Source organism: Protopterus annectens, chromosome 10.part0 (assembly GCF_019279795.1).
Source record: "Protopterus annectens isolate FY-2018-M chromosome 10.part0, PAN1.0, whole genome shotgun sequence".
NCBI classification, from domain to species: domain Eukaryota; kingdom Metazoa; phylum Chordata; order Ceratodontiformes; family Protopteridae; genus Protopterus; species Protopterus annectens.
This window is the reverse complement of record NC_056744.1, coordinates 1,435,281,461-1,435,309,456: the sequence shown is the minus strand read 5'-3', so window position 1 is coordinate 1,435,309,456 and position 27,996 is coordinate 1,435,281,461. Positions and strand designations below refer to the sequence as shown.

At 43.9% G+C, this 27,996-nt stretch overlaps 1 protein-coding gene across 4 annotated transcripts in view; it reads right to left on the bottom strand.

Annotated features, from left to right (window-relative positions):
- CLCC1 (chloride channel CLIC like 1) overlaps positions 1-27,996 on the bottom strand; it is a 1,214,053-nt gene that overhangs the window by 566,759 nt on the left and 619,298 nt on the right. For all 4 annotated transcript variants that reach the window (XM_044086058.1, XM_044086059.1, XM_044086061.1 and 1 more), the window contains 2 exons: positions 10,328-10,425; positions 10,080-10,226 (listed from right to left, as the gene is read on the bottom strand). In XM_044086058.1, the coding sequence (XP_043941993.1) occupies positions 10,080-10,226; positions 10,328-10,425 (245 nt within the window). The remainder of the gene's footprint in view (positions 1-10,079; positions 10,227-10,327; positions 10,426-27,996) is intronic.

Genomic DNA, 27,996 nt, shown 5'->3' with positions numbered 1-27,996 from the left:
TGTGCAACTAACAGTGGGCAAGACTGCTTTTCAGTTTATAGCATCCTACAGACCACCCTCTCAAAGTCAGGAATCCCACTCGGCTTTCCTTAAAACATTGGAGAACATGGAGATCTCTCCGAACACCATTATATTGGGCAACTTCAACTACCCAAACACTGACTGGGAGCACTACTCGTGCCCCAGCACCTTAGCCCAAAGGTTCCTTAAAATTATTAACTCAAATGCTATGGAACAACTAGTCACTACTCCCACAAGAGGGGACAACATACTAGACCTGATCATTACCAACATGGGGACTCTATGCTCCACACCAGAAGTATATCCCTCATTGGTAAGATCAGACCATAAATTAATTTCACTGGATGTCCACATCCCGACCCCACCCCCAGCCCAGAAAACCACAGTGAAAAACTTTTCAAAAGCGAACTTCTCACTTCTCAAAACCAAAGTGGAATCCTTCAAGGCCCCAGGGCCAGTGGAAACTACGGCCCAAACTGCAGAATCCTATATAAACGCATTCTACGGACATCTCCAGGAATGCATGGATCATGCTTTCCCAAACAAAACAAACAAAACAAGACCCAATCATCCAAAGGCAGGTGTCCAGTCTGGTGGACCCCTGCCATAAATAAACTGTACAACAGAAGGAGGAAGCTACTACATGATAGAGCAAAATCCCTAATAGGGAAGGCATCTCTGATCAGTACTAGCAAAAAATTACGATCCCTCATAAAATCCTCCAAGGCCAGCTTCGAGAGAAAAATTGCACAGGACACCAAAGACAATCATAAGGCTTTTTTCAGTTATGTTAGAAACCTGGGATGCAACTCCCAGACTTATTCTGAGTTGATTCTAAATGACAAAAAATACACTGAACCCACAGACATCGCCAATATCCTGGCAGACAGGTTCAGTGCAAACTTCTCCACCCCCCCCCAAAAGAGCAAGTATCTATCCCAGCAGAGGGCTGCCTCCCAAACATCTCTGATGCTCAGGTGCCCTCTCCAAAGCAAAAAACACTGCTTCCATGGGACCAGATGGCATCCCAGGTTGCGTCCTACATGAACTCCAAGAGGAACTAATCCCTCAAATAAAATAGCTATACAATCTCAGCCTCACTACAGGATATGTGCCCACAGAATGGCATACAGCAACAGTGGTCCCACTCCACAAAGGTGGAGCCTCTACGGACCCTGGAAACTATCGCCCCATAAGCCTGACTAGCTTAGTCTGCAAGGCTATGGAGAGGATCATCATGGAGCTCATAAAGCTCATAAACAGAGACATTGGGGACCTACAGACACTAGATCCTACCCAGTTCGGCTTTGTCAAGGGCAGATTCTGCCTTTTGAACCTGGTTGACTTCTTCGAAACAGTCACCAAAGCCATAGATGAAGGGAAGGTAGTCCACACAGCCTATCTGGACCTTGCAAAGGCATTTGACACAATACCTCACTCGGGCATCATAGATAAGTTATCCAGCTTAAATATAAACCCCTATGTCACAAGATGGGTCGCAAACTGGCTCAAAGACAGAACCCACAGAGTGAGAGTTGCTGGAGCCATGTCAGACTCGAAACCGGTCACAAGTGGCGTCCCACAGGGTTCTGTCCTGGGACCACTCTTGTTCGGTATATACTTTTCCGAGGTACAGGCAAACGTGGGAGGACTATGGCTCACCAAGTTCGCAGACGACTGCAAACTGGGCGCCATAATCAACTCTACAGCTGACACAAACATCCTTCAAAAAGGTCTCACAGAGACAGACAACTGGTGCCAGTGCAATGGTTTAAAGATAAATGCCAAAAAATGTATAGTCATACCCTTTGACAAAAACAATGTGCCCACAAATTATCACATAGGCAGAAACCCATTAAGTACAGAGAAAGTTATTAGGGACCTGGGGACCCAAGTTGATAGCAATCTCTCCTTTGAAAACCACATTGCCAAAGTGGTTAGAAAGACCTTCTACATAGCCCACCTCATCACAAAGGGTTTCACATCTAGATCAAGAGAGGTAATCGTGCCCCTTTATTCATCCCTCATCAGGCCCATCATAGAATACAATGCCCCTTTGGGATGTACCTTACCCGACACCTGCAGCAATTAGAAAGACCCCAAAAGTATCTCACCAAGAGGATCAAGGGTCTCAAACAGATGCCATATGCTGCTTGGTTAAAAAAACTCCAGCTCTACTCAGTTGCATACCGCCTACTTCGAGGCAATCTATGCCGGACATACAAAGCTATGTCAAATCCAGAATTAATGGACATGCTCCACCTCAGTAAATCTAAATCCCTTAGAGCCACACGCTCGAGGGACTTGAACCTCAGCACAGAAATAAATAGAACTTGCTGGAGGGACAGGTTCATAACCCAGAGGCTCCCTTCGCTCTGGAATAGAATTCCAGTTCATGTGAGGCAGAACACCTCACTGAATCTCTTCAAGAAGAATCTCGATAGGTGGATGGGGGATCGTAGGTCTGTCCCTGGGATTACTCCTGTGTCACTATTAGACAGAGGCACAGTAAACTAAACCTTAAAAAGGGCACAGTATACTCGAATCAAGGGGTGGCATAAGCCATACAGAATCAGGCTAGGCTTATAATTGCCCCAGGGTAGATAGCCTAGTATGAACCTATGAACCTAAGATAAGGTTTATGGATGTGGTGAGAGAGGACATGCAGATGGTTGGTGTGACAGAGCAATATGCAGAGGACAGGAAGAAACAGAAACAGATGATCTGCTGTGGCGACTCCTAATGGGAACTGCCAAAAGAGAAGAAGATATTGATTCTGAAGAAGTTTTTTAACGAAGGCGCTCAATCCTTCTAAGTGTTTTAATAAATAAGTTTAATATTCTCCTTTGTGTTCTTGACTACACCTCTGGGTGACCTGCTGTGCTGTGGTACAGTTTGGTCTGTTACAGTGTATACATTTAAACAGTTACAATAATGCACGTACATCTTTTTTTCTTCCAGCAGGGCACACTGCTGATACATTTTAACACAAGCAAACCTCACAAACTCATTTTCAGCAGAAGCATCTGTACAAATCAGTTTAACATAAAATGACATAATTTACAAAATTCTAGCTAGCTGTGCTGGCATATGTTACAAATCCATTGTCCTATTTCTCCTGGCATGGCTGGCATAGCTCCTATTGACACAATCCAGAGGGAAGCAAATTTATAATAGGGTTAATTAGGATTGGGAGGTATATATGAAGGATTGGAGGCAAAAATCAGAGTGGAAGGGTTCCTCCTCTCTGATAAGATGTGTCTGAATACAGGAACCAGGCAAGGATGTCCTCTTTCCCCTTTTTTACTTGTATTATACTTAGAAACACTGGCAAAGAAAATATGGGAGCCATAAGTTCAAGGATATAATTAGTATGGTGTTCAAGAAAAGTTGGCTTTACTTGCAGATGATATTTTGTACCTGATGGTACCAGGTTTACCCATCCTGGACTTCTCTATAACATAAAGCAAATGACCGACAAAGGTTGTAGCCTGTGCTTGTCACCTGTGGGGACCAGAAGTCCATGTCTCTATTTCTTTCCATTTGTTTATAGAGATTGTCAGATTCAGCCAAAAGCTTGTTTTCAGCAGAGGACAGGGAAGAAAAACTCCACAAAAACACACAATTTTAACAGACACTTTATACAATGGTTTGTACACTGAATAGAAATACAATTCCTGTTGACAAAATATAACATCTGAGCTCTAATGAACTTGCTTTCAAGAGGACTATGCTGCAGCCTATCCTCTGAGCTCAAGTCCTTGTGACAGTGCCATGGCTGGGACCCACGGCTTGGCATGGTCCCCTCCGTCCTATCCCCAGGGGAGGAACTTTCAACCACTGAAATTCTTCTGCTAGGCAAGGTAGGCCAGGGGTTTCTCTCCAACATTTGCAGGTGTCAGGACTGAAATGCTGGCATTTACAATAGTGTTTCATGCCATGTTCCTCCTCAAGGAAATGCTAATACCGCGTGAGTCTTCAGTAGTAATCTAAGGCTAAAAGGACACTATGGATCTTCTTCTAGGCACCAAACATTGGAAGTTTTCACTGACATGCAACAGCATTAAGACTAGAACTGTGCAAGCAGCAGAAAAACGCAAGCTCAGGGGTTAGAAGTACTTCTATATTTGGCTGGTGATGTCTCTGGATGCAATGGCACTGAGCACAGATGGCCTCGAGTAACAATACTTGGAAAAAAAATTCTGGATTCTAATTTATAGAGAGGACTACCCAACGGCTGACTCATAAAGGAGGATTTCTGTCATTGCATCTGCATTGCCTTAAATGAAGAGAACAATAAATTAACTAAAAAGAAAGTACAGTTGTGTACACTTACCATAAATGTAGATGTTCGAGTGTCTTCACTGTTGCAGTCATCACTGTAGGGTTCTTCCTGCCGGCAGGCAGCCCTTGGTCGGCCAGAATCCCAAAGTCTGGGTCCGGCGTTGACTGTGAACTCATCCTCCCTGACGTCAGTGCGCCAGGGGTACAAAGCTCCCAGCCGACGCCATGTTCTCCAGTTTTTCTTGCCCCAGATGTCAGGTGCCCAAAAATAAAGGCTAAAAGTAAAACAAAACACCATAAGAATATAACATACAACAATCCCCATACCCTGCAGCAAATACACCTCAGAAGAAGGGTAAGGCAGAGAGCCACACCAAGAAAATATAAGAGTGGACAGGAGGGAGGGTAACCCAGACTGCAACAATGAAGACACTCGAACAACTACATTTATGGTAAGTGTACACAACTGTAATATGTTCATCATGTTTCACTGTTGCAGTCATCACTGTAGGGTTGAATCCCAAAGCTGAGAGAAAGGGTGGTGGTTATAGAGCAGAAGGGGCAGCTAGAAGGCCTTGCAAGACTGCAGAGGCGAAGCCTGCCCTACATTTAGAATAAAGAGGGAGATTATAGTGCTTAGAGAAAGTTTCAGCTTCCAAAATATCTTTGGTAGGGACTCCCCTGAGGAAGGCAGCTGAAGTAGCAGCAGCTCTGGTTGAGTGTGTCTTTATTTTACCAGGAATTTGCTTTCCATGATGAGAGTAACAAAATCTGATTCCATGAGCAATCCATTTTGAAATGGTCTGTTTTGAAATAGCTTTGCCTTGAGAATTAGCAGCATAAGAAACAAACAGTTGTTCTGTTTTCCTGATATCCTTGGTTCTGTCCAGGTAAAAGTGAAGCTGCCTGAGTACGTCCAAAGAATGCAAGATCCTCTCCCCCTTATTTTGAGGATTAGAGAAAAAAGTTGGTAGGTGAATAGTTTGGTTTAAAACCACTTTAGAAACCACTTTAGGCATGAAAGTAGGGTTAGTCCTCAAAGAAACCCTGTCCTGATGAAAAATAATGTAAGGTTCCACAGCCACGAGCGCTTGTAACTCCGAGACTCTCCTGGATGAAGTTAAAGCCAGTAGGATAACAGTTTTCCATGATAAGTACTTTATATTGGATGTGGCAGCAGGCTCAAAAGGTGGCAGAGTAAGCTTTTCCAGTACATAACTGAGGTCCCAAGCAGGAATGGGTGGAGTCCTAGGAGGCCTTAAATTCTTTGCCCCTCTGAGATATTTTTTAAGAAGTGGATGCAAAAAAATGGTGGATATGTGTTATAATGTGCAGAAATAGCTGAGGCATGTATTTTTATGGAAGAAAAAGATAAACCTTTATGCAACATCTCTGTTAGGTACTGTAAAATCAATGGAATATCTGGAATAAGAGGATCTGATTACTGAGCCTGCATCCAGGTGCAAAATCTCTTCCATTTTCCTGCATAAGATTTCCTAGTGCTAGGCCTCCTGGCTTCTAAGATAACATCCATAACCTGTTTGGTAAGGACAGGATTAATTATAGGCCCTGAATACGCCAGGCTGCCAGGCTGAGAGTTTTGATATGAGAGTGCAGGACCTGGCCCTGATGTTGAGACAAAAGATTTGGAATCTGGGGTAGAATCCAAGGAGGTTCCTGGGATACATTCATCAGTGTTGAGTACCAAAATTGTCGAGGCCAATTCAGGGCCAATAAGATCATCTTTGGTTTGTCCTGTTTTATTTTTAATAACACCCTTGGTAAAAGAGGCAGTGGAGGGAAGGCATACCCCGAGAGGTTCCTCCAACTGAATGAGAGAGCATCCACTTTCCATGCTAGCTTGTGATATGTCCTTGTGCAAAAAGTCTGTAACTTGTAGTTGTGGGGAGATGCAAATAGATTTATGTCCGGGCAATCCCAGGCTTCGATAATCATCTTGAATATTTGGGTGTCCAACATCCACTCGTGTGGGTCTGACAAATTCCTGCTCAGGCTGTCTGCCAGAGTGTTTTCTTTCCCTGGCAGGAATTGAGCTTGTAGATCCACTTTGTAAGCTAGTGCTGTGTTCCATAGAGTCATGGCTGGTCTGCAAAGAGGGCAGGAGTGTGAACCCCCCTCCTTGTTTATGTACCACAAAACTATGGTGTTGTCTGTCAGTATCAGTAGCTGCCCTGGCTGTAAAAGCTCCCTGAAAGCCATGAGGGCATTCGGCACAGCTAACATCTCTTTTAAATTGATATGTAGGTGCTTCTGATCCTCTGTCCAAAAACCTTGCAGGCCTTTTCCCTGTAAGTGGGCTCCCCATGCATAATCCGAGGCATCCGTGGTTATCACTTGGTTGGCTGGAGGTAGACTGAAGGCTTTCCCTTTGTTTTGAAGACATGCCGTGGTCCACCAACAAAATTCCTTTTGTAGGTAAGGCAAGACAGCAATCACTGTGTCCAGACTGTGACAATGCTGGGACCATACGCTTTTTAGGTACCACTGCATCTTTCTCATATGCAGTCTCGCATATGGTATGAATAGGATGCAGGAGGCCATGTAACCCAAAGCCTGCAGAAATTTTCTTGCAGTTAGCTGAGACATTGACGCCAGGCTCTTGAAGGTTGAAGCCAGTTGCAGTTGTTTTTCTGGTATCAGGAATGCCATCTGGGTTGTAGTGCTTAAAAGAGCACCCAGGAAAGTTATTTGTTGAGTGGGTATCAAATTTGACTTTTTTACGTTCACAGTGAATCCCAGGCACTTGAGTAGATTCTGAACAAATTCCAGGTGCTGAAGCAAAATGTCCTTGCTGTCTGCTTGAATAAGGCAGTCGTCCAGATAAGGGTAAATTTGAATTCCCTTGAGTCTGCAGTAAGCTACTACTGGTGCCAGGCACTTGGTAAAGACCCTGGGCGCAGTAGATAAGCCAAAGGGCAGCGCAGAGAATTGGTAATGCTTCGAGCCTGCCTTGAACCTGAGGTATCTTCTGCACTCCTGTCTGATAGGAATGTGCAGGTAAGCCTCCTTTAAATCCAATGTCACCATCCATGCATTTTTGCTCAACATTGGCAGGAGCTGCTGCAGAGTAAGCATCTTGAACTTTGGTATCTCCACGAAAGTATTTAAGACTGACAGATCCAGGATGGGTCTCCAAGAATTTTCCTTTCTGGGAACTAGAAAGAGTCTTGAATAAAAACCCTGTCCCATCTCTGAATTTGGAACCAATTCTATGGCCCTCATTTGGAACCAATTCTATGGCCCTCATAGCCATGAGGGACCTTACCTGTTTTAATGCCACTGCCCGTTGATTTTTTGGTAGGTCTGGCCATCCGTTTTGGCAAAGTGTGAAAGTGGAATTTGTAACCTCTTAAAACTACATCCAGAACCCACTTGTCCTGGGTTATGCAAGTCCAATTTCGGTGAAAAAGAGAAAGTTTTCTTCCCAGAGGAGCTTCCAGGAGAGAGGATCCTGGAGCCATGCAGGAGGAGTCATTGAGGCTGTTTCCTATAAGGTTGTGATCTATCTCCCCCCCCCCCGGGGGTGGAAGCACTCCACTGTCTAGGCCTATACGAGGTCTGTGCTTGGGCCCTCCCCCTAGGGCGCCTATATCTACCCCTCTGAGGCCTGTCCGAGCTGGGAAAGGACCAATTTCTGCTGAATCTAGGAGGCTGAACTTGTAAGAAATCCTTAACCGTTTGCATGGATTTTGCCTTATCCTCCATTTTCTTTAAAACTTCTTCAGCCTTAAACCCAAACAAAACATTATGTTGAACAGGAGCATCCAGTAATTTTGCTTTAACTTGATCAGGCAAATTTTGTTCCTTTAACCAAGCATGCCTTCTAATGACAGTGCCAGTGGCAGCCGCCCTGCAAGAGGCCTCCAAAGCATCAAAACCACAGTGTAAGGTATGTTTCCCCACCTGCTCAGTAGCATGCATCAAATCTTGTAATTCCTTATTGTCTGCACATGCAGAAATGGTACACATTTTTTGTTTCATAACAGACAAAAGGTATTGCTGATATTTCAACATATGGAATTGACAATTCAAAGCTCTAATAGATAAAGTTGCAGAAGCGTACACTTTTTTGCCCCATCTCTCCAAAGTTCTAGAATCCTTATCAGACAGAATAGGGTTCTTATCAGTGGCGGCCGTAACACCCTTAGGACCCTGAGAAATGGTTTCTGGATCAGCAGCAGGATTTTTAAAAAGAAACTTGTGTGAGTCAGGAACCCTGTAATATCTATCAGGATTAGCAGGGGCCGGACGAAAAGAGTCAGGGGTTAAATTAGACTCAGTAAAGACATCATCCACAATATCCAAAATTGGAGGAATAGCCAGGGGTCTGTGTTGGGGAAGGAGGAGGAAATCCCTAAGCCTTTTCTTAGATTCAGAGTACTCCTGCCCTTCCCAGTGAAAATGTTCCCTCATGTCATGTAAAGTTTCCCCAAAGGAGAAATCTTCAGGAGGAGAAGCTGAAGGAATGGATTCTTCAGCATCAGAATCCTCATAAGGAGGGAAAGTATAATCCTGTTCAGAGGAGGAAACTGAGGAGACAGATACTTGATCAGAGGATTCATAATCCAACTCTTGCCTTGGCCTTTTGTCTGGAGGGGGATGGGAACCCCTAATCATAGTTAGTAAGTCCTCAGCCATTTTAAGCATTTGTTTTTGAGATTTAGGTCCCGAATCAGAGGAGGCCTGGGCTTGAGTCTTTGCTTTAGAAGGAGTCTTTGCCTTTGCCTTTATCTGTAGCTGCATAGGCCTGAAAACCCCCTTGGAAGCCGGTACCTGCACAGCGGCTTCGGACCCATCCGAGGGAGCATTATCCGAAGGTCCAGCACCTTGAAAATCTGAAGGCCTAGTCAGCTCCTCGTGGGAGTCCGTATCGGCAAGCGGTTCTGAAATGGCCAATGACAGGGACTGCGAAAGCGCCTCACTGACGATGGCCGAACCGGCAGCTGGCTCTAATTGAAAACTGTCATCTGATTTGGACCTCGGAGGCCTCTCCTTATCCTTGCGCCTTTTATGAACTCCGGTAGTCAGAAGCGTGTCCAACGACATGTTATAATTAAATCTTCTTCCAAAGTAATGAAAGGCAAAATCGTATCTCCGTTTAATAGTACGTTGATTAAACCTAGCACAAAACCAACAACTAGCTACGTCATGGTCAGGGCCTAAGCAAGGAATACAGTAAGAATGAAAATCCTTATGAGGTATTTGCTTCCCACATGAAATACAATTATTAACTTTTTCTGACATCAGACTGGAGCAAGAAAAAAGTTTCCCCAACGGGATACTTAGCTTTGAAAAGAAGAAAGTCTTCGGATTGAAGCACCAAAACTTACCGGAGACAGCCGACTGGCACTTGCGAACTGCTTTCACCGCACTGCAAAAAAGACTGGAGAACATGGCATCGGCTGGGAGCTTTGTACCCCTGGCGCACTGACGTCAGGGAGGATGAGTTCACAGCTGACGCCGGACCCAGACTTTGGGATACTGGACGACCGAGGGCTGCCTGCTGGCAGGAAGAACCCTACAGTGATGACTGCAACAGTGAAACGTGATGAACATCAAGGGTAATACTATGGGGATCCTACCAGCTACACAGTATGGAAAATGGTATAGTTACAGTCAGTACATGACTAGTCCATCCTGGACTGTACTGGCAAGCTCAAGAGAATACATAATTTCTAAGCAAGTAACATCAAAGTATATGTAGCATCAAAGTAAACAAGACTATATATTTTAATAAGCCAATAATTACTAACCAGTACACCAATGAGAACCATTACAATCACAGGAATTTGATGTTGTACGGGCAGATCCTTAAGAAGGGCTTTGTAGAACTCTCCAAAAGCTTGGCCTACATGCTTAAAAGGCTCTGTTACAAATGTTGTGAATGTAAGTGAAACAGCCTACAAGACAAAAAAAAACAAAATAAGTCACTTTAAAAAGTAGACAATACAATAAACTTGTTTTGAAAGCCATTAAAACATTACCATCATCTTATTCCTACCCTGGTTGGTGGAACAAGTAAAACTGGATTTACTAACAATGTCTCATAGTAGACTTTGCAGGGGTCATCCACAAAGGAAAATGAAGCTCTCCACCATTCTGCAAGGGAGACAAAAACATACACACCTCTCATAAGGAATTCAAAACAATCATTAGCTTCTGTAGCACTATATCTAAGGTCAACAACTCAAAAGATAAGTAGGACCATCTTTAAAAATTAATTTATTAAATAAGTATTCTAACAACCACAGTAAATGTACCCTCCTAGTTAAGAGATTAAACAAATATTGATTTATAACAAAAACTATACTTGGAGACAGTTTATGTATAAACTGTTATCAATGACATTTTTTAAGCAATGTTGCTGTCAGCCACAGCTTTATTTTTTAACTCATCACGCAACCACAAAGGACAGTGAAAGCACCAAACGTGGCTCTATAGCCACAAGGTGCATCTCTACACTAGATATACTGCATACAATTTGACTAATAAGCAGCAATAAAGTGCACCACAAATTCACAAAGAGCAAGGTATGCAACTTAAAACAACAGTATATTAATAAATACAGGCATTGTATCGTGCGTGAGTATAATGCCTTGGTTAAGATGATGTAAAACATCAGCCAACATATGCCTATTGTGCAACAGTACTTTCACACTATGACTATACCAGCCATTACAACTTTTAGAGAGTCGCTAAATCCCATGATTGTGTCTACCAAAGAATTTAGATATTTTAAGTATTCTGTAAAATAGGTTACCATTAATTTCCCCTAACATTATAAATATAAAAACCTTTCATATTTCAAACCAGCATCTTAAAGTAGTTATGCATTGTCAAGTCAGTGCATCTATGTCTTGCCATATCTATTGCATTTTATTTGTATTTGTTTTCTGGGGTAAAGTACGGATCTCCACGGACTGTTTACAGACTCAGCCTAGTAGAGGCATTTGGTTAAGTGACTTGCAAAAGAGTCACACAGGCAAAAGAGGCTTGACAGAATCAAAATGTTCACTTCTGGACCTCAGGAAACAGCTTGCTAACAACTCCTTTAATCATTGATGCCAACTGCCACACACAACATATCATATTATACAACATATCACTCTGAGTGACTGCACGGCACATCACTGTGTTCTGTAAGCTGATTTATGTCCCCATACATTAACAAAAGTAGCTTGCTTTACATTTTCAACTGAAAAAATGATTAATGAATTTTTAAACATGATTCAGTACCAAGAAGCACGGTGGACCACATTCAGTAACAGTGAACACTGCCAAAAAAGCCCAAAGATTACAGAGGTTTAAGGGTTGGCATAATGGTTATGGTGTTTATCTCACAGAAAGGTTTGAGTCTCACCTTTGAGGGAAATTGGCTATGCTTAAAACAGCCCACAAGGACAGCGGCCTGGTACTTATCTATGAGCCAGTGACCAGGGACCTCTAAAATCGCAGAACACTTTGTAGCAGATTGATTTGAGCACTTCCAGTGTGAAAACTGTAAAAAATGAAACATTCTTAAAAAAAGCCAGTAAAGGTTATCAATTTTATGTACAATTCCACTACTGGGTAATAATTATCCTGCAAACATAGCAACAAAGAAGAAATGTGGATAAAGTATGAGAAAAATCAACTAGAAAAAGACATGCAAAAGCCCTGTTGGAAAGAACCTAGCAGCTGTTCACTCCCACCCCCAATTCAAGTTTCATTTTGGGTTAGCAAATGGGTGTAACTAAGGAATTTTTTATGAGATGGGATACAGAATCTGAATTGCTTACACTTAGCTTTAATACAAATGACTTTCAGTAATTTAGAGTAAACATAAATCCAATGCAATCAGACGTGTTTAAAATACATACCACACTAAGGAGTACATGAAGTCAAATGACAAAGGAAGGAAAAGAAGATGATATAAACAGCTGTCCAGATGAGCTGATAAAACTGCAAAAATCAGACGATGAACTGAAGGTAAACTTGCTGAACTCAAGGCTTCAAGAACAACAGTTTTAAAAAATAGAGACAGCACACAGACTGAAACAACAAAAGAATATGAAGGAATAGATTGTTTTAGTTTTATGAAATAAGTATGCAACTGGAGTGGTGTTCCAAAGCAGTATTTGTTGATTGAGAAGGCAGGCACATTGTGTGCACAGTTCAAATTTGGCAATGATAAATCAACCAAGACCTACAGCAGTAAAGAAGCAATCATAGCAACAGAAAGAGATGTTCCTAACAAAAGTGTGGAAACAGAAAAAAGTATTACAAATTGAGGACACTGGTGTGTGTGTGTGTGTGTGTAAAATAGTTATTAGCTGCATAACAAGCAGAAAAGAAGCAATTTCCCCAGGCAGTTAGGGGATGTCAAGAGGAACGTTTGAGATTCAAGTTGCTACTTCTAGTGTTTTTTCAATACATACTTTTTCCAAGAAAGATCAAAGACATTATAAGAAGAAAATAAAAAAAAGTGCAGCCGACAAACAGTGAGCCTGCAAGCTGAAGGGGACTCTAGTTTTCAATCTTTTAGCAATAATAAAGTCTACACAGATAGGATAATAAGGTTAATTAGGAGGCGACATGAGGGACTGGAGGCAAGAATTAAAGTGGTAGGACTCCTCTCAGATAAGTTGTGTCTGAACACAGGAAACTAGCAGGGTTGTCCTTTTTCCCCTATGTTGCCTGCATTATATTAACAGCAACTGGCAAAGAAAATAAGGTACTCAGAAATTCAAGAATAGCTACTTGCCTGGTTGGCTTTATTTGCAGACATTATTATTCTGTACCTGATAAAACCAACATAGCAGTGTTGTGGAACACTGTGAGACAGTTTAAACTGATGAACATAAAACAAAACCACAAAATACTGAAAAACAGTGCTAGAAATGTGGAACGCCAACCAAACAAAAAAAAATACAGCACTGTGGAGATGCAGGAACCCACTACCAAATACGAGCAAAGATACTGTCAATAACTTTATTAAACGGTCACCAAAAAAAGTTAAATACTTAACTGATTCACCAGGTTTTTCATCTCAAATTGAGACTTCCTCAAATCTAATTAAACAGTTACATGTGTTAAGCATGTAAATACTATCACCAATTTAGCTAATAAGATCAATTATTGAAACAAACAGGACAGCTATTCGATCATTAATAAGTTCAAATCTATTCAAATTTGATATAATCAATGTATATAAACTACTGCACAAAATATACAATTACAAAAAGATGCAAGTACTTATATATAAATTAATAACTATATATTGATGAATTCACATTAAAAACATGTATATATTAAAAAACAAACGGGCTAAAAAATAGTAAAATGGTACTAGTAATATGAAATTATGAGGAGAAAGCTCTATCAACAGCAAGCTAACCCTTACAATAAACAAAGGGGTACATAAAAACTATTCATTGTTTTAAACTATACTATATATCCTTTACTTGTCAACCACTCTTGTCATATGAACTTTACCGGAAATTTAAATGTATACTTAAATAAATATGTTAAAATGCATGTGTACCTCAAAACCAACTAGTAATATGTTAAAAACACATGTACAACACTTATAGAAAATACATATAAAAACACATAAAAAAATGTCATGTTTAAAATTCAAACCACATACAAATCAAATATATTACAGTCCGGCAGCTCTAAGCTTCAAAAGGGGTACTAAGGATATGTTATCATTTAGGCTAGGCATCTCATTTGCCTGTAATAACACTTGCCAATACGTTTCCCTATATTTTAATTTCTCTTCCCATAAACCTCCTCCAATATCCTTTGGGACATATTCCAATACAAAAAAATAACATTTAGTCTTGCTGCATTCCAGATCATGTTTATACAGGGCACTGTTAAAATTTCTAGTTCTAATGTTACAATAATGTTCATAAATACATTTTTAAGGGGGCTCTCAATTTTACCCACATAAAAGGGCTCACAGGCCCCACAAGTAGCCAACTATACTAACCTCTTGCTCTTGCAATTCTCTCTCTACTGGGTATGTATACACTGTAATTATTCCTAAATATAAGTGCACTGAGTACATCTACCACATTTATAAGCAACTTCCTTTTTTATACCTCTGCCTTTAGGAACCCTTTTCGTACTCTATAATGTTTTTTTATATTGGGTCCCTTTTTGTAAATAAATTTTATGGGCCCTCTAAACAAATTTTCCATATCAGGAAGGCTCCTAAACAGTTCCCATTATTTTTCAACAGTTTCTCTAACACCAACTACCTCATGATTTTATGTCATAATAAAGACACCTCTATAATCATCATATTTCTCTTCATACAAGTTTTTACCTCTCTCACTATCATTGTTTTATTCAATATAACATAATTCCTTCCTAAAATGGCAGAAAATCTCTTGTCTCTTCCTTCTTTAAACTCCCTTATCACTTAATTAATTAACTTTTATGGGTATTTTCTCTCCAAGAACATGTTTTTAACAGTTTCACATTCAATTTAAAAATCCTCTTCCTCTGATGTCATTCTAAAAGTCCTTATGAGTTGACCTTTTACAATATTGCACTTTTGCTTATACAGGTGTGCACTACTAAAATGAAGGTAAGAATCCGAAAACGTAACTTTTCTGTATATTGTAGATTTAAGTTTCTGCTCATCCTTTATTTCCTGTATGGCTATATCTAAATAATCAATTTTGGATCTCTCCATTTTATATGTAAACTTTAAAAAAACTGTAGCCTGCTCTATGCAGGCTATAAATTCTTTCAGTTTTTGTTCATTACTATTCCAAAATATACATACATCATCTAAAAATCTTTTATACAAACTCCAATATTTTACACAGGGAGAATTAAAAACATTTTTTCTCCCACATTTGGAGTATAATATTTGCATACAAGGGGGGCACAACTGGACTCCATAACTACACCAGTTTTCTGTTTATAAAATTCTCCTTCAAAAGATACAAAAATTGTTAAGAGAGTACCAAATCCATTAGTTCTACCAGTACTCTGAATTCCTCCTCATCACATAGTTCCATATCTAGAAGTGCTTCTTTAGACCATTTTAAGCCAATATTGTGAGGAGTAATAGAAAAAAAGGTCTATATCATCTATGGTAAGGTATATAGTATTGTCCTTGTATAATTAGAAGTTATGTACTCACCATAACATTCCATCTGAGTAGGTGACTTCATTTGGATGCAACCTGTGGGTATCGGATCCGACCTCGGATCCGAGCCGGCATTTCAAAAGCTTAGGCTCCGAGCTCCTAGCTCCTCCCTCTACCCATAACCCCTTGCCAAGCCCTGACTGACCTCAGATTGAGTTTGCCTATATAATACTGACTACAGTACCTAAACAAAGCAAAAATACTCGCTGTATAAAGGTCAGGGGGATGGAGGGGGGGATGGTTGCATCCAAATGAAGTCACCTACTCAGATGGAACGTTATGGTGAGTACATAACTTCTAAATCTGAAGTAGGCAGACTTCATTTGTCTGCAACCTGTGGGACAGAGTCCCCAGCTACCTGAATCTTGGGCGTCATGGAAGGATGTTCCGGAGCACCGCTGAGCCAAAGGATGCTCTTCCCCTGGAAACAACATCCACCTTATAATGAGAAATAAAGGTATGAGGTGAGGCCCAAGTGGCTGCCGCGCAGATATCATCCAATGACACATGGGACTTAAAGGCGGCTGACGTGGAGACTGCCCTAGTAGAGTGAGCCGTAACCCTCTGAGGAGCAGGTCTACCTGAAGTGTCGTAAGCCTGCAGAATACAATTAGCAATCCACCTCGATAGTGTGACTTTAGAAACTGCTTTACCCAAAGCAAATTTAGCAAAGGAGACGAACAGCTGATCTGATTGCCTGTGACCAGCTGTTCTGTGAATATAAAATCGTAATTGCCTATGAACATCCAAGGAATGCAATTTGTATTCTCCTTTGTTTGAGTACTTGGGAAAAAAACACAGGTAAGTTGATTGATTGGTTTATATTAGATTCTGAAGAGACCTTTGGAAGAAAAGATGGATTGGTCCTGAGGCACACCCTATCTGGAAAGAAGGAAAGGTAAGGCGGCTTGACGCATAGAGCCTGAAGTTCAGACACTCTTCTGGCTGAAGTGATAGCTACTAAGAAGGCCGTCTTCCAGGAAAGGTACTTCAGGTCTGTAGAAGCTGCAGGCTCGAAGGGAGGAGCAGTAAGGGCTTGCAGCACTAAAGATAGGTCCCAAGGTGGTACAATGTCTTTGACTGGAGGCCTCAACAAAAAAATCCCTTTAAGAAAGGTTTTGCACAATTTCGCCGTCATGAGGGGAGCTGTCTCATGACCAATGTGATAATGAGAGATGGCTGCCAACTGCACCTTAATCGTGGAAGAACTTGCCCCTTGATGAAAGAGGTCTGTTAAAAAATCCAGCACTGCCGACATAGGTGCTGAAAAAGGATCCAAACTTTTCTGGACCGCCCAAATAGAGAATCTCTTCCATTTACTCCGATAAACCTGCCTAGTGGAAGGTTTATGAGCTGCCACTAGGATGGCCTTGACCGGTGACGAGATACCGGGAGTCCTAATCAAGGATGGAACTGGAGCAGCCAAGCTGTCAATTTCAGGGTGCGTAGATTGGGGACCGAAATCCCCAGAGGGTGGGAGATGAGATCCGGAATCGGATCCAGAATCCAGGGTGGATTCACTTTGTGAGACCATACAAAGGGGAACCAGGGTTGACGAGGCCAGAACGGGCAATGAGAATCATTCTGCTCCCCAAACTGTTGGCTTTCTGCAGAAGCCTCTGCATCAGAGGTAGTGGAGGGTAGGCATAAAGGAGACCGGGAGGCCAAGCATGCACCAGTGCATCTCTCGGGGATTCCCCTGGTGGGGGAAGCAGAGCGAAGAAATTGTCGCATTTGGCGTTTGAGTGAGAGGCAAAAAGATCGCAACAGGGTTGCCCCCAAACAGCAAAAATCTTCTTCACTACCTGAGGATTGAGAGACCACTCGTGAGGGGAAAGAATGGTGCGACTGAGTTTGTCCGCAAGGATGTTGGATTTTCCCGGAATGTGCGTTGCTACAAGAAAGCGTTTGGTGGAAATTGCCCATTCCCAGACTCTCATGGCCTCTCGACAAAGGGGATAGGACCTGGTTCCTCCCTGTTTGTTGATGTACCAGACTACCGACATGTTGTCTGTCTGAATCGCAATAGTCCCTGAAGGAAGAATGTGGTGAAGTGCTTGCAACGCTAGGAGCACAGCCCTCATTTCCAGGACATTTATATGCAACAAAGTCTCTGTGGAGTTCCACGTGCCTTGGACAATCTTCCCCGCAGAATGCCCCCCCCACCCGAGGCAAGAAGCGTCCATGGTCACTGTGGCTCGGGGAAATGCTGCACAAAAAGGTCTCCCTGTCAGAGGCTCCGGAGATCGAAGCCACCAAAGAAGGGAATCCTTGCATGCTTTGCTGACCGCTATCGGAGTGTTGAGAGAGGAACAGAGAGGGGACCACTGAACCTGAAGGGTCCACTGAAGAACCCGCATGCGTAAGCGCGCATGAATAAGAAGCGGGATAGCTGCCGCCATCGAACCTAGGGCCCTCAGGACCGAGGCTGCTGTCGGAAAAGGTTGCAGGACCGCTGCGACATGACACTTCAGGTTGGAAATTCTGTCTGGGGTGAGGAAGGCTTGCATTGACCTGGTGTTTAGCCTTCCTCCTATGAAATCTATAACTTGTGTGGGGTGCAGTAAAGATTTCTCCCAGTTGACAGTGATGCCCAGCCTTGGGGCTATACGAAGGAAGTAGTCCCTGGCTGAGCACAGAAGATGCCTTGATGATGCCGTCAGGAGCCAGTCGTCCAGGTACGGAAAGACCTGTAATCCCTGGAGCCTCAGGTGGGCCGCTACAACCGCTAGAACCTTGGTGAACACCCTGGGGGCTGAGGTGAGACCAAAGGGGAGGACCCTGAACTGATAATGACTGGCTCCCAGCCGGAAGCGAAGAAACCTCCTGGACCGTCTGTCCATGCGAATGTGGTAGTACGCGTCCTTGAGGTCGATGGAGCACATCCAGTCGTTCTCCCTCAAGAGGGGGAGAATAGATTGAAGGGTGACCATCCGGAACTTTTGCTTGGTTACTGACAGGTTCAGCAGGGAAAGATCTAAGATCGGTCTTAAGTCCCCCGTTTTCTTTGGCACTAAAAAGAACCTGGAGTAAAACCCTGACCCGGTTTGATCTGGGGGACGCACTGGATAGCTCTTTTTTCTAGCAGCTGTCCGATTTCGATAGCTGCTGCCTCCCTTTGGTCGGGTGGAACATCTGGGAGGCTGCGAGATCTGGGAACTTTGTACAGGGGAATTGTATAACCTCTGGATATCACGCGAAGCACCCAACGGTCTGTTGTGATGGACTCCCAAGAAGTTAGGTGCCTCGAAAAACGCCCCCCGACTGCCTCCAGAGACGGACAGCCGGGCAACCCTTCAGGGCTGCTGCGTGGGTCTATCAGAGAAAGGTTCTCTGGACCCAAAGTTTCTAGGAGCCCCCCTGCCTCTAGGACGGCGACCTCCCTGTCCTCCTCTGCCACAGGAGGACTGGTTATCCGGAGCAGGTTGGGACTGCTGCGACTTCCGGAACCACATCTTCTTCTGTCCCTTTTGGTTCTTCGAGAAGGACCTCTGGGGAGCTGAGAAGCGGACTCCGACGGCAGACAGCATCTTCCCGTCCTTCTCGCTCTGGACCAATGTTTCGCGAACAGTTTTGCCAAACAAGGCAGAACCATCAAAGGGGGCATTCGCGAAAGTCGCCTTGAAGGGCTCTGCTTGAAATCACAGTGGCGGAGCCAGGCCTGCCGCCTCATGACTAGGCCTGCTCCGCTGGCTCTAGCGGCTCCCTCGGTAGCGTGAGAAAGTAGCCGCATAGATGTGTTAGAAACTGCTCTAAGAGTGGCCATTCGGTGGAGTATATCTGCTTGTCCTCACCCGACATGGACTCTGGGGAGATGCAGCGTATTCTTTAATCAAATCCCGCTGCATCCTGATGGCGTGTGCCATGTAGTTCAGCTCTCAAAGAGAAGGTTGCTGAACTGAAAACTCGCTTCCCAATGCGATCCATCGAGCGGGACTCCTTGCCCGGAGGATGCATAGAGGGACTCTCCTGGGCCAATTCCCTCTTAGTGGCTGCAGCCATCATCATGGCATCTACTGGGGGGCCTTTGCTCCAGTGAGTGCGGTCCGCGGAGGAAAGGGGACGGTCAGGATGCTTGGGTACAGGCTCAACGGTGTCCGGATCCTTCCACGCTCTGGTGGATATAAGGTCCACCAGAGGATCGGCAGGAGGGGACACCCAAGAGGTAGATGGGCCCGCCTCGAATGCCTCCAAGAACACAGACTCGTCTGAGGAGGCCTTGGGGGCAGACCACCCCCCCCCTGATCCTCAACATTTCCATAATGTCTCCAAATGAGACGTCTTCAGGGGGTGACCTTGGGGAGCCTTCCCCTTCATCCAAGTCTGTGTCTTCGGTAACGGACTCGGGGGAGTCTATGTGCCTCCTTTTGCACTTACGCTTCCGAGGTACTTCTTCGGGGGGGCTGTCCGAGGAGTACTCTTCCGCAGCTGGATGTTCCAAGGGAACTACTTGGGACATCGAGGCAGGCTGTCCCTGGGACCGGCTGGTGGGAGCCTGGCCCAACTGCAAGGGAGTGCGGGATGGAGCCGTGGCAGGGACCGGGGTCCGAAGTCCTCAACAGTGCCCTTTCCACTACGTCGAAGGCCGAGGGGAGCCAGCTTCTCTAAACCCGAGAGCCGACCCCACTCGGATCCGGCCTTGCGGATCGGAGCGGAGCCGAGACCGTCGGATCCGAGAGACCGTGTGCTCCGACCTAGATGGAGCCGAAGACACACCAGCTCCCTCGGATCCGAGGCTCGGTCCTCGGCTCCGAGGTCGGGTCCGGCACCAAGCACTCAAGGGATGGGACGGATCCGACCCACCCCCGGATCCAACTCTGCCCGGCGCCGACAGCTCCGAACCCATGGTGTGGGTCGGAGAAGGAGTCAAAGGGGCGAAAAAAGGGGTCGAAGCCCCTCCCGGATGGGGGGGGGCTAGGAGCACTCCCATTTGCATTTGGGACTGGATGAATTTCCTCATCATCCGGTCCATGTCTGCTTCACTCATGGAGAAGGTAGATCTAGTCGAGGCCACCGAAGCGGACCTCGGGAGCCGCCTTGGGGACCTCGCTGAAGGGCTAGCCTCCTCCTCCTCGGGCCCAGGAGAGAACCGAGGGGAGTGGAGCCGAGGAGGAGGGAAGCTAGAAGGCACAGGAGAGGCCCGCTTGGATGGAGGAGCCGAACTAGAGGTTTCAGCTCTCCATTTGTGGTGCCTCTCCCTGTGCCTCTCCTTCTTTTCTCTCTCCTTAGAAGACTCTCTCTCCTCCGGCATCTTAGAGGGAGGTTGAGTCCCAGCCGGTGGAGGAGAGCCCACAGCAACTGCTTGCTGTGTAGAAGGGGCAGAAGCCGAAGCGGTATCTGGAGGGAGAAGTCCCGCCAGAACCAGCTTCGACCTCCGCTCCCTCAAAGCTCGGGGGTTGAACCCTGCACAAATGGTACAACCAGAAGACAGGTGTTCAACCCCCAAGCATTTAACGCACCGAGTATGGCCATCCGCTGGGGACAGCTTATGGCCACACTTGGTACATTTAGAGAATACTGCCTTATGGGCTTCAGACATGTTAAGCCCTAACAGGCCTAAAACAAACACACACACACAAACTACGCAAAACCCGAGAAAAAATTAAAAGATAGAGAGAGGAAAGCCTAACACAAACACTTCTAACTAATTAAATTAAAAAAGTTAAAGTTTTTCAAAATTTTCCTGTCAGAAAACTTATCTGCACTAGGAGCTCAAGGAATCCGTCGCAACTTGAAAGCGGCAAACGAAATCTGAGGTCAGTCAGGGCTTGGCAAGGGGTTATGGGTAGAGGGAGGAGCTAGGAGCTCGGAGCCTAAGCTTTTGAAATGCCGGCTCGGATCCGAGGTCGGATCCGATACCCACAGGTTGCAGACAAATGAAGTCTGCCTACTTCAGATCTTTTGTTTCACTTCCTTTAATAATTCCCAAGAATCTTTCAAATAACCTATATTCTGTACCCCCTTTTCTTTAAGTGATATATATATATATATATATATATATATATATATATATATATATATATATATACGGGTTCCGTTCATAATTTCGAAATACTGAAATCCCGAATTTCAGTATTTCGAAATTATAACACTGAAGCCTTGAAATCCTGAAACACCAGAAGCGCGAAATTCAAAATCCCGAAGTACGGAGATTTTGAATTAGCACTTCTGGTGTTGCGGTATGTGAATGGTTAGGTGTTAGTTCGGGTATGTATGTATGTGTAACTGTGTTGGTTAGGGGCTTTAATGTATGTCAGTGTGTGCTGTGACTGTGATGTGTGTGTGTGTGTGTGTGTGTGTGTGTGTGTGTGGGACTGTGAAATGTGTGGGTGTGTGTTACCTTTGTGTGTCTGATTGTTCGATCTCGGAGTTAGTATACATAAGTAGGGGGGTGCATGGGGGCTTGCCCCCCTGCTTATACATGGTCTACGTTTGTCTGTGTGCTTGTGGGGAGAAGTTGTGTGTATGTTTATGTGTGTGCTGTGTGTGCAGTGTAGGTTCGGGATTTTGAGTTTCGCGATTATGGGTTTTCGGGATTTCAGTATTTCGAGATTTCATAGTGAACTCATATATATATATATATATATATATATATATATATATATATATATATATATGTGTGTGTGTGTGTGTGTATATATATATATATATATATATATGTATATATATATATATATATATATATATGTATCTAGTTAGGGAATGCGTTTTAGATCCACTGCCGGCTACTGTTGGTCTCGTATGCGGATATACCCTATTTTTATGGACCTTAGGGATGCCAAAAAGAAATGGTGTACTCTAATGGGTTTATCTGTTGTTAAAAAGTTGTAACTTTCTTGATTTACTAATCCTTCTATAAATAAGTCCTTTAAATCCCAATGTATTTTTATGTGCTATATTAATTTCATTTATATACGCTCTCTCATATTTTTGTGCATTACCCAAAATCTCCAACACTTTCCCCATGTATATAATATTGTCTATTATAATAGTCCCTCCTCTTTGTCTGCCCTCTTAACTCTTATGTTCTCATTATTCTTAGCATCATTAAGTATGTATACTTCTTCCTTGGATAAATTAAACTTGCTCTTGTTTTGACTTAAATTCTTTCTTAGTTCTTTTTCTACTATTAGTTCAAAATTCCTTAACGGAGGATGAAGGGGTGGGTTATGTACTTTTTTTCTTTAATCTTGATTCAGGGATAAAGTACAGTTTTGTACCTACCATAAATGTAGATGTTCGAAGATCCACATTGCTGCAGTCATAACTATTGGGTAGTCCGCTGTCCTCGGTCGGCCCGAATACCAAAGTATTAGGCTGGTGTCGGTCATGGCCGCTTAGATCTGACGTCAGTACGCCTTGGTACTAAAGCGCATGACCGACGTCATATCCCCAGTCTTTCTTGCCCCAGATGTCAGAAGGCCCTAAAAAGAAAGGCCATAGCCAAAACACATAGAAACATCCAACCACCCATATACCAACAATATTTACAACCCAAAACACACAATCCACCCCAAACTACAGAGGGGAAGGAGGGAGGGTAAATTGGACTGCAGCAATGTGGATCTTCGAACATCTACATTTATGGTAGGTACAAAACTGTACTATGTTCTTCATCTCACATTGCTGCAGTCATAACTATTGGGTAGAATCCCAAAGCAAAGGTAAAGGGAGGATGGCAAAATTATAAAACATTAGGAGCTGCTAACATGCCCTGTAAAACTGCAGTGGCAAACCCAGCCCTAGATTTGGAGTAAAGAGGGAGATGGTAATGTTTAGAAAAGGTGTGCAATGAACTCCAAGTAGCTGCCTCCAAAATATCTTTAGTAGCTACACCCCGTAAAAAAGCAGTAGAAGTGGCAGTAGCCCTAGTGGAATGAGGTCTGATTCCAGCCGGAATCTCCTTACCATGATGAGAATAACAAAAAGCAATACAATGGCCAATCCACTTAGAAATAGTTTGTTTAGAAACAGGTTTCCCCTGAGAACTCAAAGCAAAAGAAACAAACAACTGTTGAGACTGTCTGAACCCTTTAGTTCTGCTCAAATAATAACGCAACTGCCTATGAATATCCAAAGAGTGCAAAATTTTTTCCCCCTTATTTTGGGGATCAGCATAAAAAGTAGGCAAATGAATAGATTGGTTTAAGGCCACATTTCTAACAACTTTAGGCATAAAAGAAGGATTAGTACGAAGGGATACCCTATCCTTATGAAAAATCAGGAAGGGCTCAACTGACATTAGAGCCTGTAATTCAGATACCCTTCTAGCAGAGGTAATGGCCAACAAAAAAGCAGTCTTCCAAGACAAAAACTTCAACTCCGTAGTAGCTGCAGGTTCAAAAGGAGGTAAGGTGAGTTTTTCCAACACAAAATTGAGATCCCAGGAAGGAGTAGGAGCTCTGCGTGGGGGTCTTATGTTCTTTGCCCCTCTAAGAAATTGCTTAAACAAAGGATGAGAGAATAATGGTGGGTCACAATCATAGTGAGCAGAAATGGCTGCAGCATGAACTTTAACAGAGGAGAAAGACAAACCTTTGTCTAGTAATTCTGTAAGATACTGAAGAGAAACACTCAAATTAGGCACCGAAATATCAAAGCTCTTTGTTTGGCTCCAAAGAAAAAATCTCTTCCATTTATCTACATAAACTTTCCTTGTACTAGGCTGTCTGGCCTCCAAAATAACATCCAAAACTTGCTGAGGAAGTTGCGACCCTCCAGGGTCTAAAACAGAATATGCCAGGCTGTCAGATGCAGGGATTGTATCCTGACATTGAGGAAATGATTGCCTGCCTGGGACAAAAGGTGTGGAATCGATGGCAGAGGCCAAGGAGGCTCCCGCACTAAGCTCTTCAGTAGAGGGTACCAGTGCTGACGAGGCCAATCTGGAGCTATTAGAATCATAGAGGGCTTGTCCTGTCTGACCTTCAAGAGCACCTTGGGAAGGAGAGGCAGAGGAGGAAAGGCATAGACGTGAAGATTGTTCCAACTGAATGATAGAGCATCCACTTTCCAAGCCTTTGGATGAAACAGCTTTGTGCAAAACTTTGGCAGCTGGAAATTTAGTGGAGAAGCAAACAGATCTATGTCTGGAGTCCCCCAAAGCACTGTCAACTGTCGAAATACATGAGGATCCAATTTCCACTCGTGGGGATCCACCATCTGTCTGCTCAAAACATCCGCTAAGGAGTTCTGTGCTCCTGGCAGAAACCTTGCCTGAAGAGTGAGGTGTAAACTGAGAGCAGTCTCCCACAAAATCATAGTTTGCCTGCAAAGAGGGTACGAATGGGTTCCCCCTTGCTTGTTGATGTACCACATGACAGTTGTGTTGTCTGTTTGAATCAACACGTGTCCTGGTTGAAGTAGATCCTTGAAAGCCATCAATGCAAATTGGACTGCTAACATCTCCTTCATGTTGATATGCAAATGTTGAAGTCTGGCAGGCCACGTGTCTTGAACCCATTTTCCATTGAGGTGTGCTCCCCAAGCCTTGTCTGAGGCATCTGTCATTAGGACCTGACTCGCCTCTGGTCGGGTCACAGAGAGTCCCTTGTTTAGGTGACATTCCTGAGCCCACCACAAAAACTCCTTTTGAATGCAAGGTATTATTTGAATGACAGTGTCCAAATCGTGGCAGTGTTGAGTCCATACACTTTTGAGATACCATTATAGCTTCCTCATATGCAGTTTGGCATTGGGAAGCACCAGAATACAAGATGCCATGAACCCCAAGGCTTGAAGGACTGTCCTTGCAGTCAGCCTGGACAGGAGAGACAATTGTTGGAAGTACAGGGTAAGATTTCTTTGTTTGTCCGGGGTTAAAAACGCCATCTGAGAGGCTGTATTCAGTCTCACACCCAGAAAGCACATGTCCTGAGAGGGATTTCGTTCACAGAATACCCTAGGCACCTTAACACTGCCATAACATACTGAAGATGGTGAAGTAGCTTGTCTTTGTCTTGAGCAAGAATCAGGCAATCGTCCAAATAAGGATAAATTTGTATCCCTCTTAACCTTAAGAAGGCTATCACTGGAGCCAGAACTTTTGTGAACACCCTGGGCACAGTAGATAAGCCAAAGGGCAATGCAGAAAACTGATAATGTAAAGCCCCAGCCCGAAAACGCAGGAATCTCCTGCAACTGGGCCTGATAGGAATATGAAGATAAGCCTCCTTGAGATCCAGAGTTACCATCCAGTGATCTTTGCCTAGCAGAGGCAGAAGTTGTTGTAAAGTCAACATTCTGAATTTTGGAATGTCCAAATAAGTGTCGAGAATAGACAAATCCAGAATTGGCCTCCAAGTGTTTCCTTTCTTTGGTACTAGAAACAGGCGAGAGTAAAATCCTAGGCCCACTTCTGATGGAGAGACCTGTTGGATAGCTCTCATTTGTAGAAGTAAAGAAATCTGGTTGTGAGCCTCCCCCTTTTGCTGAGGAGGAACGTCTGGCATGCCTTTGAAAGGGGGCAATGTGTGGAAATAAAATTTGTAACCTCGGTTTATGATGTCCAACACCCATTTGTCCTGGGTGACTAAAAGCCAATTTTGACTAAAAAGTGCCAACTTTCCTCCCAGAGGAGCTGCCTGACAGGAAGAATCGGGCAGCTGAAGATGCAGGTCATTGAGTCTGTTTACGAAAGGACTGGCCCCTGCCCTCACCTGAAGACTGTGCAGGGGAACTCCACGTCCTAGGCCTAAAAGAACCCTGTGCATGAGCTCTGCCCCTACCACGTCTAGATCTACCCCTAGACTGTAAATCTGAAGAAGGGTAAGCCCAACCCTTAGTAGGCCAATTCCTGCTAAACTTAGGGGGCTGCACCAGCAAAAAATCCTTAACAGTCTGCATAGACTTAGCTTTGTCTTCCATTTTCTTCAAGACTGACTCCACAGGAGAACCAAACAAAACTTCAGACTGCTGGGGAGCATCCAAAATACGAGCTTTAACATGCTCTGACAAGTTCTGATCCTTGAGCCAGGCGTGCCTACGAATAACTGACCAGTGGCAGCCACCCTGGAAGAAGCCTGTAAAGCATCAAAACCACACTGTAAAGAATGCTTACCCACCTGATCAGAGGCATGAACCAAATCCTGTAATTCTTTACACTCTATGCCCTCTGCTAAAGCATCTACCTTAGATTTCAACTGACTAAGGAGAAAATTCTGGTATTTCAGCATATGAAACTGGCAATTCAAAGCCCTCATTGCAAGAGTGGAAGAGGTATACACTTTTTTACCCCACCTATCCAAAGCTCTAGAGTCCTTATCCATAGGAACTGGATTCTTCACAACAGAAGCCCTGACACCCTTAGGTCCCTGGCTAATAGTTTCTGGGTCAGCCCTAGGGCTCTTATACAAATATTTATGAGCCTCTGGCACTCTGTAATACCTATCTGGCTTAACCGGGGCAGGAGGTAGAGAATCTGGATTAAGTGAAGCCTCAGAGAAAACATCCTGCACAACATCCAAAACAGGAGGTATAGCCAAGGGCCTATGTTGTGGTAAAAATAGGAATTCCCTAAGCCTCTTTCGGGAATCTGAGAAATCCTGACCTTCCCATTTAAAATGTTCCTTCATGGAATGCAGGGTTTCTGAAAAAGAAAAATCCTCTGGAGGGGATGCAGAAGGACTAGAATCCTCTGCGTCTGAGTCAGAGTAAGGGGGAAAATCCTGAATGTCTTCAGCCGAAGACTCTGAGTAATCTGAAGAGTGTTCCAATCCTTCCACCTCTGGCTCCACCCTAGGCCTTTTATCTGGAGGGGGCATAGAACCTCTGATCAAGGAAATTAAATCTTCTGCCATTTTAAGCATGTGTTTTTTAGGCACAGAACCTGCAGAACTAGGACTGACGCCAGAGGAAGACAAACCAGGCCTGGCTTTGGAATGTACCTTAGAAACAGAGGGAGAAGGACTAACCACCTTATGCAAAGAAGGGATTACAGTAACCTGAGAGGCCCCCTCAGCCTGACCCGACTCCTGAGAGGCCACATCCTGCAAAATTAAAGGTTCCCCCTGAGACTCAACTGAAACCTCGGCTGGATCCACAGATTCCACCGTGATTTCTAAAGAACCGGCATCCGGAACGGACGACTCATCCTGTTTTGATTTAACTGATTTCTCCTTACGCTTCTTAGCGGTAGCGGGCGTCGGAGGATCCGACGGCATATTATAATTACACCGCTTACCGAAGACAAGCCTAGCACAATCTAACCTACGTTTAATGGTGCGCTTATTAAATTTAGCACAAAAGCGACACCCGACTACGTCGTGCTCAGGCCCCAAGCAAGGAATACAGAGAGAGTGGTAATCCCTATGAGGTATCTGTTTCCCACAAGAAATACAATTATTCACTTTTTCTGACATCCGGATTTAACTGAGGCAAGAAAAGACAAAAATATTCCCCAACGGGGTACTTAGCCCAACTTGGTATCGGTCTGAAACTCAGAATACGAAAATTTCAGGACGCCGAACGGCACTTGCAAACGCTGCTTCTGCTTCGGACCATGCAGCAAGAAAGACTGGGGA